Source organism: Pyxicephalus adspersus, chromosome 12, assembly GCF_032062135.1.
Source record: "Pyxicephalus adspersus chromosome 12, UCB_Pads_2.0, whole genome shotgun sequence".
Taxonomy (NCBI): domain Eukaryota; kingdom Metazoa; phylum Chordata; class Amphibia; order Anura; family Pyxicephalidae; genus Pyxicephalus; species Pyxicephalus adspersus.
In genome coordinates, this window is record NC_092869.1 from 26,687,146 (window position 1) to 26,702,053 (window position 14,908).

At 38.0% G+C, this 14,908-nt stretch overlaps 1 protein-coding gene and 1 long non-coding RNA gene across 9 annotated transcripts in view; one reads left to right on the forward strand and one right to left on the reverse strand.

Moving 5' to 3' along the window:
- Positions 1–14,908, forward strand: part of DPF3 (double PHD fingers 3) — a 130,501-nt gene that overhangs the window by 63,148 nt on the left and 52,445 nt on the right. For all 8 annotated transcript variants that reach the window (XR_011922952.1, XM_072427743.1, XM_072427748.1 and 5 more), the window contains exons 3-4: positions 461–568; positions 14,740–14,864. Coding sequence is in view for 7 of the 8 variants with exons in the window: in XM_072427743.1 (XP_072283844.1) it covers positions 461–568; positions 14,740–14,864 (233 nt within the window). In the remaining variant the exon portion in view is untranslated. The remainder of the gene's footprint in view (positions 1–460; positions 569–14,739; positions 14,865–14,908) is intronic.
- Positions 1–14,908, reverse strand: part of LOC140341842 (uncharacterized) — an 80,088-nt gene that overhangs the window by 6,977 nt on the left and 58,203 nt on the right. The gene's annotated exons all lie outside the window — the stretch shown is intronic.

Genomic DNA, 14,908 nt, shown 5'->3' on the forward strand with positions numbered 1-14,908 from the left:
TCTGACCACTAGAGGGGAGGTATCACAAAACATTGCTGGATAATTTACCTTTACTGGTTGTAGCTTGTCTGTTCTATATTATCTCCTAAGGGTTTGGGCTTTTTAGATCCTTCTACTTTACAGGTTATATTTCCATATTTTGTATTTAGGGGTTCCATTTTTGCTCTAAGAACACAGAAAAAGGAAATGTATTATAGAAAGACATTTTTTTGTGTCCATCTCAGCCTTTTTTTTTTTTCTTTTACTTATGTGGAAATATGACTAGAAAATTATTTTTGACGTGTGTTCTCATCTCAGAATGAACAGCAACAAAAATTTGGATATCTTTAAGGGGATGACTTTTTTCCTTAGAGTGTGAGTGTGTGAGTGTGTGCGCGTGTACGTGTGTGTGTGTACGTACATTTTAAGAACACTTTAAGGGGTTCAATTTGTTTAAAATATTTTTTTTCCATCTGTGTAGGAGTGGCTCCAGGACAATTGTATACATACCCTGCAAGGTGTTGGAGAAAGAAGAGACGCTTACATCCTCCTGAAGATCCCCGGTTACGACTTTTAGAGATAAAATCGGGTAAGTCACTTTTGTATCAGGAATCGTAGAATTTTGTTCTACGATTGTGTTCATTTCCATATCAGTAAAGTAATGCAGTACACAAAAGCAAATTTGTACTATGTTGTGCAATGGTATGTAAGCAAATGTCTATCTATTTTCCCCAAAATAATGAATAGTGGTGTTTTTTTGTTTTTATATTCGTCCTAGGTGATAGTGTAACTGTATCATCACAGAGCTAGTTGTATACTTTGTTCTAAATTGCATCAACACTCGGTTCATAAACAGACTATATTACTTACAGCGATGTTGTAGGATTATAAAATTATTACCAGCTCAGTTACTATTGATTAGGCATATCCCCCCAGTACTACATCTCCCAAGATTCCCTACAGCAGCATTGTTTTTTCATGATGGAAATCAATGTACCGGTATGTATATAGAATGGAATAGAGAGGGTGAGGAGTAGGTAAATTATGTAGTCCTGCAGAACAACAGGACACTGTTGTAAACATACACTAACTCTACTATAAACCTTGATTAAAATGTACATTCCCATAACACATGCACATTTTCTCATGTTAAATCCCTGCAAGTACAGAAAAATATCTTATGAGTTGCCAGAAATCCACTCAGCTCCACAAGTCCTGCTGTGGGCTGACAACACAACATTTCATAGACTGTGGTGTCAGCTCTGCCCAGTTGTTCTTTGCTGAATTATTCAAACTGTTCTACTTTCCTTAACTCTAAAAGGACCCCCTATTGTAGTTTTTGTGGTACAAAATATAAACACTCATAGCGAATAATAGGCTCCCTAAAGTAACAATGTGCGTACAGGGTGCTTTTGAACTGCTGAAATATTCTTGTGATACCATTGTTAAGTGTTTCCAAAACACTTTTTAAACAACTGTCTGAATTTAGCCTATTTTATTTAATTTTAATATTCATCTTTTATCATCATTATTATCTACAGCTCACTGATAATGATAAATTAAACAACTGTAACTCTGAAAATAGTTTAAAGGGTTCTCTAAGACCTGCACATTTTTACAGGTGGTCCTCAGGGGTTATAAAAGGTGATATATAGTGCAAATCAGCATCTCTGTTGGTGATCTTACTGCAGTACCACAAATTATGATTGTCCCAGGTAACTGCACTTTGTTACTAAAACTCAGCTTAATGATGAATAAGGTCACAATGTTTTATTTATTCCCTATGGTAATGTCACAAATGGGTCATGAAAGTAGGGGGATAAACGGATGAAACCGTAGACTGTGAACAGATGATCAGAACAATCTGCTATCAGTATTTGATTTATGGCCTCCTCAGTACTGCTGGCCGTACTTAATGGGTTTAATAAGTAGAGTTTGGTTCCATCTGTGCGATCAGCTTAAATGGAAAAGTGCCATTTCTAGATTCATTTTAATTTGCTAGTGCATGGGTACCTACTAGCTACACAGTCATCTCTTTCATTCACTGTAATTTTTTTAAATGAGACTTGAGCGCCTGGTTTGTTCTCTGGAGAAAATTAAAAATGATATTGAGTGATGTGACTTAGTTTGATGAGTTTAAATAGGTGTTGATACAAGTCAGTGGGGATTAATGATCCATTTTCAGGAGAAATTCTGGAAGTTACTTCTTGTCGATGCACTCCAAATCATTCTTAATATGATAAAAAGAAAGGAAATATATTTTCACCCCAAAAATAGCCAAAGAAGGTGTATCCAATAGCCATGTTCATTGCATTTATGACACACATACTTTACAAAGCGGATGGATACATTAACAGCTTTAAATGCCATATCTTTTTGGAACTTGGCAAAAAGGAGCACTTTGGAATAACGTGGTGTGAAAAAATATTTGTAGCTGAAAAAAAGCATTATTAAAGATTGTCTAATCCTGCATATTATTTGCACTGTACACAGTCTGCAGTACCCACCTAATTCTCTAAAGATGAGAGTGTTACTTACCTAAACCTAAAAGATAAAAAGAATACACAGAGAGCTTTGAGTCTGCCTTCCCAGAAAAGATCTCCGCTCACTAAAAATTATAAAGCAACCCCTACAGAGGGGAGTTGGGAATAGATTTGACATCACAGGGATCTTAGGAAATAAAGCAAATCTGCTTGCAAAATATACATATAGCAAAGACTTAGGGGAAATTAAACAAAAAAGAAAGTCATCAGGAGGTAGACGATTTTGATGGCGACATGCAAATTTTCTTTTTCCAAAAAAGGTTTTCTCTGGCTCCTGGTGGTTTTTTGTTTTTTGACCACACTGCATGGTGCACACATTTTGCAGTGTAGAGCCCTAGTCTATATAAACCACCATATATAGGGCCAGAGGCCGGGGACAATGTAACTCCTGTACAGGACCTGAAAGCACGCCATGTAGTTGGTGCTGAAGATAGCAGTTTTCAGGGAAGAAGGAGTGACCGGTTCATGGGCCTGTCATTGCTGCAAGTCGCCTAAAAAAGGATGAATAGGTGCCACATTGGCAAGTATGCTGTGCATAGTTTCCAATTATGGCAAAAGCTCCCCCACACTAATATGAAATTACTTCTGAAGGAGAATTTTTGAAAAATATTTTAGGGGTTACTTTTAAATGAACAGCTGTTGCAACAGTAAGTAATGATTTAGACTGTATGTATATATACTGCATATGTATGTACTGTAAAGATGACAGTGTAACAACTGTGTATACAGCAAAACTTACACTATAGGTGTAGGGTGACCATCGTAGTGCTTTCTTCTGATGGGGGAACTGCATGCTCTTAAATTTGTTATCAGAGAGAAAAAAAAAAACTCTTAGTGGTCAGTGGAAGAGGTGTTACTCAGCTTAGAGAGTAAGTTAAGCTACGTACACACGGCAGATTTTTATCGCCCGATAATCGGCATCGGACAAATATCGGGCGAAAATCTGCCGTGTGTACAGTCGGTGTCGTCCATCGTCCGAACGACCGACCTGCCGGATCCATGGACGACGACCGATCCTAATGAAAGGGAAGGGGGAGAGCGATGGAGCGGCACCCTGCTGCGCGCTCTCCCCCTTCCCTCTCCATAGAGCAGAATGGTGCTGTATGTACAGCACCGTTCATGCATCGTGCACTCCCTTGTCGTTGGAAAGGATCGTGAAAGATCCTTTCCAACGACAAAAATTGCAAGTGTGTACGCAGCTTTACATCCATACCAAAAATACTTAAAACCCAGTCAGGTGCAATATCACTGTGATGGACTATGCCTTTAAAGAGGAAAGGCATTAAGATAACTTGGGCACATGTGCTAGACTCTGGAGACACTGATGCCTAAAATGTCAGATTATAAACTGTAAAACTGCAACCTTTATTAAGTACTAACATAATCACATTGAAAACTAATACAAGTCCATTATGTTTGACAGATAGATAAATAAAAGGAAAACCTGCAAATACAGAACCCTGCACTCACAGTTGATCCAGAATAAAATGTTAACCAATGTTGGCCTAACAAGCTTTTCCTTTTCTTTATTAAGAACATTTAACCAAGATTCATGATCAATTATTTTTTTGCTGAAAATCATGAAAATCATATTTATAAAATGGAAATTAAATTCTATGCTTAAACCTGCCATTTTTTTATGCACTCTAAATTTGTAATAGTATTTTTTCTACTGTCATCCCTTACCCCATGCATAAAAGGAATTTGTTCATACTATGCAATAGTACAGGTGCTGAAGATTCAGCAAATGTTAAATCACACTTTTGTGCTTGGAGTGGAAGTAAGGTCCGCTTGTAAAAACAAAATTCTGACAGAACTGTGAAGTCTCCCTTTCCAGAAAGCCTTCTTGCCAGAACTTGGATTGGCTAGATTTCATGTCCTATGTGGTGTTCTACACCATCCCATGGCCCTGAGCACTGGCAGCACAGTTCTGCTTTAAAGCATAGGAGATCTCCCCACCTTGTTTACTGAAAATGCCTTTTATTAAAAAAATTTGGCACATGTGTTTTATAGATCTGCAGATATACAAAGACCGTTACTTCATTAATTGCCTGGAGTGCTGGTGAAGAACCAGCCCAGCCAATAAACTAATGTCTACTGGGTAGGGAGTCCAGGAGCAGCTGTACCTCCAAATCTGCTTTAGTTCAGCTATGGGGATGCTGGGGATCTTCTATAATTTTTAGCATTCTTCCTAAAACATGTATATATATATATAATTTTAAAAATGGTTTAGAATGTTTTAGCCTTAAAGAGTTGTTTATCATTATCCCACACACTGACACAATGCACACTGACCATGTATTTGTGGGGTAAGCCTCTAAAGAAAACGCAACTGAATTAAATAAAGATAAGTTATAAAAAGATAGATAGCTTGACTTATAACACACTTTTAGTTCATAGCAGCCAGTTCCTTTGGGAAAAATAGTCCCTGGTGTGTGTATATAAGCAAATATTGCACAGTACATAGAAAATGTATTTTTACATATTCCTGTGACTGTGTATATACTGTACATAGGATGAGAACAGGCCAACCAAGCTTTTGTGCTGACACTGGCAGCTGTGATAACAGGAGTGGGCGATTCCTGGGGGGCAGTTGTGTGCCAGGGTCTGTTACTATGGCAATACTCAGCTTAGTGGCCTCAGGAGCAGAAAGCCCAGTTCCCGAAAACTCTGCAGTCTGTCTCCAGTAGCCTCTGCAATGCTGCATGCATACAGATAACACTTCCTGAAGCCTTGCATGCTCATAATTTTGGTATTTATCACAAAAGGGATCTTTTTAATTGAACAAACATATTGTCTTTACTGCACCGAAATATACACATTCTTTGTAAGTAGGTCAAAATAAAAGTCTAATGGGATTTAATGCAAACATCCCACTAATTGAATTCTTAAACGTACAAATCCGAAAGCAACAGCCTATGCACAAGGCAAGAGATTTTAGTTGGGAGAAAATATCTGAGTGTTAGTACTTGGGAGCAGGCCATTGTTCCTGTTGCCAGGCTCCCAGTGGAATATGATATACCTAGCCTGGTTTCTGCTCCTCCTGTCCCCCTATCAGACCAGAGGAAGGAATGTATTCAGGAGGGGCACAAATATTTGCAAAGGGGGATTCCAGATTCACCATTTGTATTAGTTTGTATTTTCATAACACTAACATGTTAGGAAAGTTACTCTTGTTGCTAATTGTTCCTCAAATACCCTTTCAAATGTCATGGAATTGGAGTGTAACAACAAGCACATGGAAGCTGCTTCTGGTATTTGTTTTTAGAATTGTAATAGTTGCTTAAATTAGGTCACCAATTAATGTACACCCTGAATACACCTCTCAGCAATATTCTTTAACTGTAACTTTATATTAAAGTTTTATTCAGTTTTAAATAATACGGAATGGAACATAAAGAAGATAATTTACAGTAAAATAATGCAATGCACTATGGTAATGTATAAACATTGCAGCCAGCAGCGAAAAAAACTAGTAAATGTAATAAGAAAAAAACATGAAAACATGAAAGAACAAGAAATTAAACAGCCCTGTCAGTTTGCAAAAATAAAATAAAAGGAGACAAAACAGGAAAGACAAGGAAAAAGGAGTAAAAAAAAAAGAAAAAAGTATGGTTTCTGGAAGGGGGGAGCACTGACAAGTGGCTTGCACCAAAAACTGTGCAATCACAAAACGCAATGAACGAATAAACAAAACAATCCACATTTCTGTTTCAATACATTTTTACAATTTTTTCCAAAAAGCAGTGTTCTCCTAAGCCTCTGATAGCCCAGCACTTTTCAGTAACCACCAGCCATTTTTGGGTAGTTACTGAAGAGTTGGGTCACAATACAGGGGATGCCACCCTCCTACAATTTCTATCCACCCAGCTTTGAAAAATGCCTGTGTTGAACACTGAAAAGTTTAACACAATAGACTCATACCTTAATACATGTACAACATAAGCAGTACAACAGGCATAGGAACAAACAAGGAAAATAAGATACATTGGGCCTGGTTTATTAAAGCTCTCCAAGGCTGGAGAGGATACACTTTCCACAGTGAAGCTTGGTAATCCAGCAAACATGGAATGGATTTTTTTTAAATTATTTGCCATCAGTTGGCAAATGTTTTCAGTCCTGGCCTAGATCCATTCCAGGTTTGCTGGATCACCCAGCTTCACTGTGAAAAGTATCTTCTCCAGCCTTGGAGAGCTTTATTTAAATAAGGGCCATCAACTGCATGGAGTTTGCAGGTTCTCCCTGTGTCTGCGTGGGTTTCCTCCGGGTACTCTGGTTTTCTCCCACATCCCAAAAACATGCAGTTGGGTTAATTGGCGCCCCCCCCTAAAAATGACCATAGACTGTATTAAAGACATATGACTGTGGTAGGGACATTAGATTGAAAGCCCCTTTAAGGAACAGTTAGTGATACGACTATGGACTTTGTACAGCGCTGTGTAATATGATGGCGCTATATAAAAACTGTGCAATAATAATATTAATATAAAAAGGGAAGGGGGGAGCCCTTCAGACATTCAACGGGCATCTATAGCAAAGTCACCTATTATTGATGAAATAATGTCCCAGCATGGAACAGTTTGATGTTCATAGTATGGAGCAGACCTTTTCTCATTAGTAAGATACCAGGACATTTTCCTTTTGACCTGAGTAATTGTAGGAGTTGCTGAACTCCAGGGCTTAGCCAGCAACTGCTTAGCTGCTGTGAAGATATATCAGAGCAAGTTAAACTGGGAGAACATACAGAACGTGTTCAGGCTTATTAACCTTTGGCAAGGCGACCTTAGCGTCTTTTGGTATAGATCTGCCTGGTACTGTATACACCAACTGATAGACAACGATTCAGAATCTACATATATTTAGGTATTCCCACCAGATATGGAACTGTACCCTTGGAGGAAGTGCTCAAGAATTTGCAAAGCCTTGCAGGCACCAAACACTCCACATCTCTTTATAAATCTGGAAGTGATTGTGCAGCTATCAATGCGTTGTATTCAAGAAGGGACTTACAGTAGATCTCCAATGAATACTCAATCAAGCTGCAGTGAAGAAAAAATGGAGCTAGCTCTTCCTGGCCAAAGACACTGAACCTGGACACGGAGAGAACAAAGTCCCAAAAATAATTGCTACCAAATATGTAACCTTTTGCCATATCTTGACTTTTTATGGTAACCATCCCAAAGTGTAAAGTCCTCAGATTATATGACCAAACGATTGCCAATAGTCTACTACCAACATTGCATACTAATTTCCTTCATTTTTGTTCCTGCAGAAAGTGGAGTTCCTGTAGTTCTCTGATGTAATATCTGACTAAACATAATTGTATTTAAGAATATTGCTAGTTTTAATGACTTACCTTTACACAATTAAATTAATTTTATCTACTTCTTAAAGACCCCTGTTCACCTTATTTACTTCCTACTCCAGGATTTTTTTTTACTATATCAGATTCTATCCAGTTTATTTTAGGCTAAAAAAGGAGAACCGAGAACTGATATGGAAATGGGAAATAGGAAGAACCTTTTTAGAAGATTGCTACAAAGTTTTGACTTTCACTCACATTATACATTTCAATACAACACAAAAGGAACAATAACTACTAGTGACTATAAATCACATCTTCATATTATGATTACTCAGACATTAGAAATGAAAAATAGGCACCCAAACTGCTATAAAAACTTAAGAAGTGTACACTTTCAAATATAGAAATTGTGTTTTTATAAAAAGTGTAATAGAAGGGAGAAATAAATTGTGGCATCAAAGGCAGGGAGTATGGTTAGAAGGGGAACTGTACTATTTCTGAAAGGCTTGCACAGTTGATTGATCAAAACTGCATGATAAAAAAAGTATATCTTTCATATGAAGATTTGTTCTGTAAGGTAACTCTGGAAAAATGGGTTAGCCGGAAAAAATTGAAACCTTTAGTCTTTGAAACAAGCTTTAGATGTCACTGCTTCTCAGTTGGGTATCTTCATGTATTGTTTGGCTTTTCATCTTTATGTGATACAGAAGGATGGAACAGACAGGAATATATGACAGTTGTCCTATTCTCCACTGACCCTTTACAAAAAAAAAAGTCTTTCACTGGTTGGGGTTCTTTTTATCTTGTCGCTTTCATGCACTGTAAATTCGGCTTCCAATTTTATTTTCAATTTACTTCTTCAAATGTTGTGTAGAGTTCACTTTTGACATTTAGAAAATTCAACCTGATGACTTGCATGTACACTAAGGCTGCTTTTAAAATTTCACATTTTTATGTTTTTTTTGTTCTAGGAGTATAATCAGTCCTCATTTTACCTGCAATGGTTAACTCACACTTAAAAGTGTAGAATATAAAGGAGGTTTTATGTTTGCTTTGTGTTTACAAGGTATTCCACAATACTTTTTGACCACAAAACAGTAAAAATGCTTCTGCAGTACATCAAACCAGTACAAGGCTGGTATAATTGAGGTCAAAACTTAAAATGTACACCATGCAACACAAAATTATCATGTTGATTCTATTCGCATGGGCTTCAGGCATTCATTTTTATTATTTTTCACCCATTCTGTTGTAGATTTAATGCTGTGTGTCTCATTGCATGACCCAATTTCAGCCACGCTTTAGCTCTTGCACAGATGACCCCACATTTGACACTCTAGAACGGTGGTCGTCAACCGGTAGTCTGCGGCTCTGGCCGGTGCCCCCCCAAGCGGGGTTAGGAGAAGGACCCCGCTGGCGGGTTGCACCGGCCACAGCTGCGGACCATGTCCTCTATACAAATCCCAGGCTCAGGCAAGCGGACGGGCATTGTCCCTGGACACAACCTGCCCACTCTCCCATCACAGGCTCAGATCTGCGATGGGAAGTGGGCAGGGTTATTCCATCATGACATCACTATGGAGAAGGTTTCTCCCCCTTTAAGTGTCACCTGGCTCCCCGCGCATGTGCGGTCTGGAGCTGGTAAATTTTGTGGTCCGCGGGACGGAAAAGGTTGGTGACCACTGCTCTAAAACATGTTGGTATACAAATGAGTTCATGGTTGACTCAACAAGTGCAGGGTACCCAGGTCCTGTGACTGCTAAACAAGCCAAAATCTTCACCCCTCTAGCATCATGCTTGAAAGTTGGTATGAGGGGTTTGTGCTGATATGCTATTTGCGATTTGCAATTGAAAATTTGCAACCGTTTTGAATGTCTTCCCATATTGATTAACAGCAACAATTGCTTCTCCGATATTATTGCTGGTGTCTTTGTCCCTTGGCATTGTGTTAACACACACCTAGATATTCAAGACTGCAAACTGCCAAAACCTCTGCTTTTATAGAGGTGGTCACGCTATCAATTATCAAGTGCAATTTTTTAGCAGCACCTGGCTGCTACTTAACCTCTTAATTCCTATGCAAGAGAAAAGGGTGTACTTATATTACACTGTGTCATTGTTAAACAATCACCAAGTCAAAATTTGTTATGTGGTGTTGTTCACCTGAGCTTGTATTTACTGAGTTTTAAAAACCACTAAAAACAGATTTTATTATGTCCTGTTACATAAAGCCTTATTGATTAGAGGATGCACCTTTTTCCATGACTATATATAAGCTACATTTCTGTGTTTATAATGAATTTTCTATATAATAATTTTCTATGTAATAATTTACTGTACCCAAAATCAATTGTCTGTCTTAAACAGAAAACAAATTAATATTTTCTATCTATACTATAGCTGCAGGGACTCATCAGCGCTGTTCAGCCACTTGTAAAAATTTTAATCCTATGGAAAGCTGTACAATACTAATTTATACTCCAGACTAATGCAGAATTAAATGAGAGTGTGTAATAGGTACATGTGCAGGCTCGACCAAAAAACAACTTGGTGCTAATATTCTTCCTGGACTACATTGATGTTAAACTAGTATGATCTGTTTGTAGTAACGTTTAATTACACACAGTTAAAGATACCAATGTGTCACTGTCACAAGACCCTGACTTTGTCCTTTCTAACAGATTGTATTTTAAATTTTTAATTTCAAAGGATGAATGCTCAATGAGTATTCATTTTGTTTTGGATTACTTATTTATTTTATCTTATCTTTAAGAACGTGAAAGCCATTTGAAAGATGTAAAAACTATAGTCACAAAATTAAATTCTGATCCTTATCTCTTTTGGAAGCCATGGTTTAGCCTTTGTGAGATAAACTATGCTTTCAAATTAGATGACCACTTCACATGAAAACATTTCTGTTTCAACACCAAGCGATGCAAGACTGTGAATATTTAACACACTTTGCACAGGAACATATTAAACAATATGTTTTACAGTGTAGCAATTAGTAATTTGTCATTCTAGTGACATGCTCACGTTGTCACTAATTTAGTGTTCACATATACTGGCGTACATCTGACATAAGTGAGATTTTTTTTTTGCTGAACTATATGTAACCTTTCACCCCACAATACAGAACGTAATTCCAGCTGCCAGGTGCAAACAAAATAGCTGTATGTTTTTTCCAAGTTTGGTGAAGCCTGAACACCCACAGCTGCAGCTTTATAAATGGCACTGTCAGCCAGCACGGCCCAGATATTGGAAGGTTCCCAGGGCAGATGAGGAGGGGGAGCCACTATCGATCACTGTGCTCAATGTGCATCAGTCGTGATCAGTCTTGCCATCTCCACAGCCACGTCCCTTCCTGTCTATATTATTGATGGAACAGCAGCGATCCAACCAAGTTTGTTAATTTATTCTGTTCTGGCCGTGCTTTTTTTTTTTTTCGTGTTTAAATTCTATGATGCCCTTATCAAAAACCACCAACACCTGATAGTTACAGCCTATCGAGCATAAAATAATGAAATACTAGGGTGACCAATTTCAATGATATATACAGTCTTATATAGTGCCTTGCAAAAAAATTCATCCCCCACTTGGCCCTCAACCTAGAGGATTTAATACATTTTTATTTTTACATTGTGCAGTGGATTAAACACTATAGTCTAATTTGTTGAATGAGAATAAAAATTAAATACCTGGTATACTTTTATAAAAAAAAAACAGGTAAGAACCAAAAGTTGTGAGCGCATATAAATTCATCTCCTTTGCTAGGAACCCTCTAAATAAGACCTAGTATGAAGTCATATAATTGGTTAATTAGGGTCCACCTCTGTGCAAAGTGCCACATGACATTTGAAGTAAACGGACTTGACCTAAAATCTAAAGCTACGTACACACGGCAGATTTTTATCGCCCGATAATCGGCATTGGCCAAATATCGGGCGAAAAAGCTCTTGGATGCTTCTTTCATCAATAGATAAGAAAATTGACGATCACACATGCGCAGTTGAGATCGGCAAGTTTTTTCCCAATCTATGTCACCCGATCTCGCGCCTGCACAGTGCAAGATCGGGTGATGTAGGAAGAAGAGGAGAAGATGGCGGAAAGGGGCCGAAGACAGATACCGGGACGACGCGGGACTGGATGGAGGAAACCTTCCAACGGATAGACTGATCTGTGGGATTGAAGTTAAATGTGATTATTTTTTTTGTTTTGGTGAGTTTGGGGTTTACTTCCCCTTTAAGTGTACCATTCCATGGTAGTAGCAACATTTTGCTGTGGGGATGTTTTTAATCAGCAGGGACAGGAAAACAGGTTAAGATTGTGAAACAATGAATGGCATTAAATACAGTATATAACTATTCCTAAGGTAAACCTTATTCTCCTATTCTCTTGGGAGTGAGATAAAGGTTCACCTTTCAGCAGGATAATGACCCTAAGCATACAACAGCTACACTGGAGTAGTTTGAAGACAAACAAATGTTTTGCAAAGACCTAGTCAAAGCCTATGGTCCTTCTCCTGACCCCACCAAAGGGGGCGCACTGGCCAGAGCCGCGGACTACCAAAATTTTCTTGCGGACCATCGGTTAGTGACTGCTGCTCTATAAAGTATAAACTTTTGAGGGAGGTGTGGGGGGTTAATACCTATGCACACACTCATAATTTCTATTTTTTGGTTTGTGTTACAATCAAAAATATTTTGTACCTTTGTTGTAAATTTCATTTACAACTGTAAAGGTCAATCCAATCATATTGGCATCATTTGTGTACATCAGCATGCCGCCTGTTCTGGAATTTGTCTGTGTCCCATATTTATAAATTTATTTTTATAAATTTTATGTTAGGTTTTTCTGTGGTCCTATAAGTTACTTGTTGTACATGAGTGACATTTGCTTTATTGTTGATATTTTGATGACACAAAAAGTCTCATAGGATAAGAGGAAATCGGCTACATTTTCTGGATGCAGAGCCTGACTCTGTAATGGTCAATTTGACTGTCCTGAATCGTAGCTAATTACCCGTTTTTACTTGCTTAAGCTATTGTCTTTTAATGACATTTACAGACTTCCTCGACCAAAGTAGAAGATTTGCCTATCAGACAATAGATTGAAACAATCTTTCTGGAAAATGGCACAATGCAAAAAGTAAATATTATGCTAGGTACAGCAGTCACATTTCTCCTATACAAAATTCAGTGGTGAACCATCTGCATCTCCTACTGTTGTTTTTTTTTTGGTTTTTGTGTAAATTAGACGTGCCCAGCTGAGCATAGGACGCTGGGATACCTGGCGCATTCTAGCCTTCCCTGCGGCTTTCAAGACTGAATGAATGTTTTGTAATTCCAGCCCACCCAATCATGATTTCCAATTACTAAAACCAGGAAGAGAGGGAAGAAGACAGAGGCGCCAGAGATAAAATGGAGACACTTGAGTTTCATTAAACAATTGCGATCAGGCAGGTAAAGTTATTTTATTGCAGAAGGAACATAACCTGTTCCTATCTGTGATAAAGAACATGCCTGGTTGCATTTTTTTGAGGGGGGGGGGAGCGGTTGGTTCTGCTTCAAGAGATTTGATGTTTGTGAGGTTCATGATTATGATGCGTACTCAACTATATTAAATTGTGTTTTTAGATTAAATGGAAATTTAGAGTGAAAAATGGTAAAGCCCCTGCCAGGTTTATTTTCCTTCACTTCCTGTTCCAGAGATGTCAACCAGGAAAGAGAAAACATTCCAAAGGGAGAGAAATTCTCTTGTGAGCAAGTTGTCATCAAAATAATTGCCCATAGTGTTCACTCTTCTAATAAATGCGCAGTCTTTGTAGTATTATATTTAAAAACATCCAGCTGAAAAAATAAGGTAATTGCCATGCAAAAAAAAAAAAAATAAGCAACTTTTATGTTTAATAGAGTAAATTGTGGTTGAGTAAAGTTAAATCAGTGGGCGGTAGAAGTTCTTGTTATGCCACCGACAGACTGATATCACTGTTAACCAGTGCACCATCTTAGGCTATGTACACGCGTCAGATGATTATTGCCCTAGACAAGCACGGTTGCTCAACTCTGGCGAAACTCATCTGATGAGAATCTGACAAGTGTACAGCAGTCAGTCAAAATCGTTCATGGATCCATCAGGACGAACCAATGAATGACCAATTTAGAACTACTGTACAAGTCAAGGGAGGAGAGCACAGCAGGTTGTATATATAGAAGATTACATGCAAAGTACAATCAGATTCAATAATAGGTAATGCATAGACAAGCAATATTACCCAGCAGGGAATAACACAAGAAAAGGAAAAAACAAGAGGACGATGATCTAAATTTCAATATCTTGGGGCAAAAAATGACTCCTTGTTCAGATAGGAGCTCTTCAACCTCACCACTTTTATGTTCTCTTCCACCACCCTATAAACTTTTCTTTTTCCACTATTCATGCCCCTAACCCAGTGTCCACTCAGTCTAGGCTCCCTAACATGTCTACACACTTCTCTGTTTACTCTCAGCACTAAACCCTCTTCCAATCTCACTTCTACATTTATTCCCTCTTATCAATGACACATGCAAACCCTCCACTTGGCTGGGCAAACAACCCCTTTCTAACCACTTTGCATCCTCTAACTCAACACTCAGTGACATGATCAATTAATTAGCTCTATATATTTCAACATGATGCATTTTATTAAAACGGTGTACTAAATAAAAACTTTATGAGCTTTAAAACCTTCAGAGTTTGGCTAGACTAGGCTGAAACGGTAAAAGTATGAGTGTGAAATATTTGCGTCAGAAAACTGTGGATTAAATTGGATATGTCATTATAAAATGTTATATTAAACTGAATTTTGCCTTTTTTTGGGTTGCATTTGGAGGCAAAAATGAATAACTTCTCTAACTTTCTCTATTTCCTCAGATGTGGATTATCCTTTACGAAAAGACAATGGTATGTCAGAAGGGACCACCCTGGAAGCTCTGCTACGAGGTGATGGACTAGAGAAGAAAGATATTAGAGATGAAGATAGTCTACAAGAAATCCAGGTGATCTTTTTTATGTACAGAAAAAAGTAAAACATTATATATAT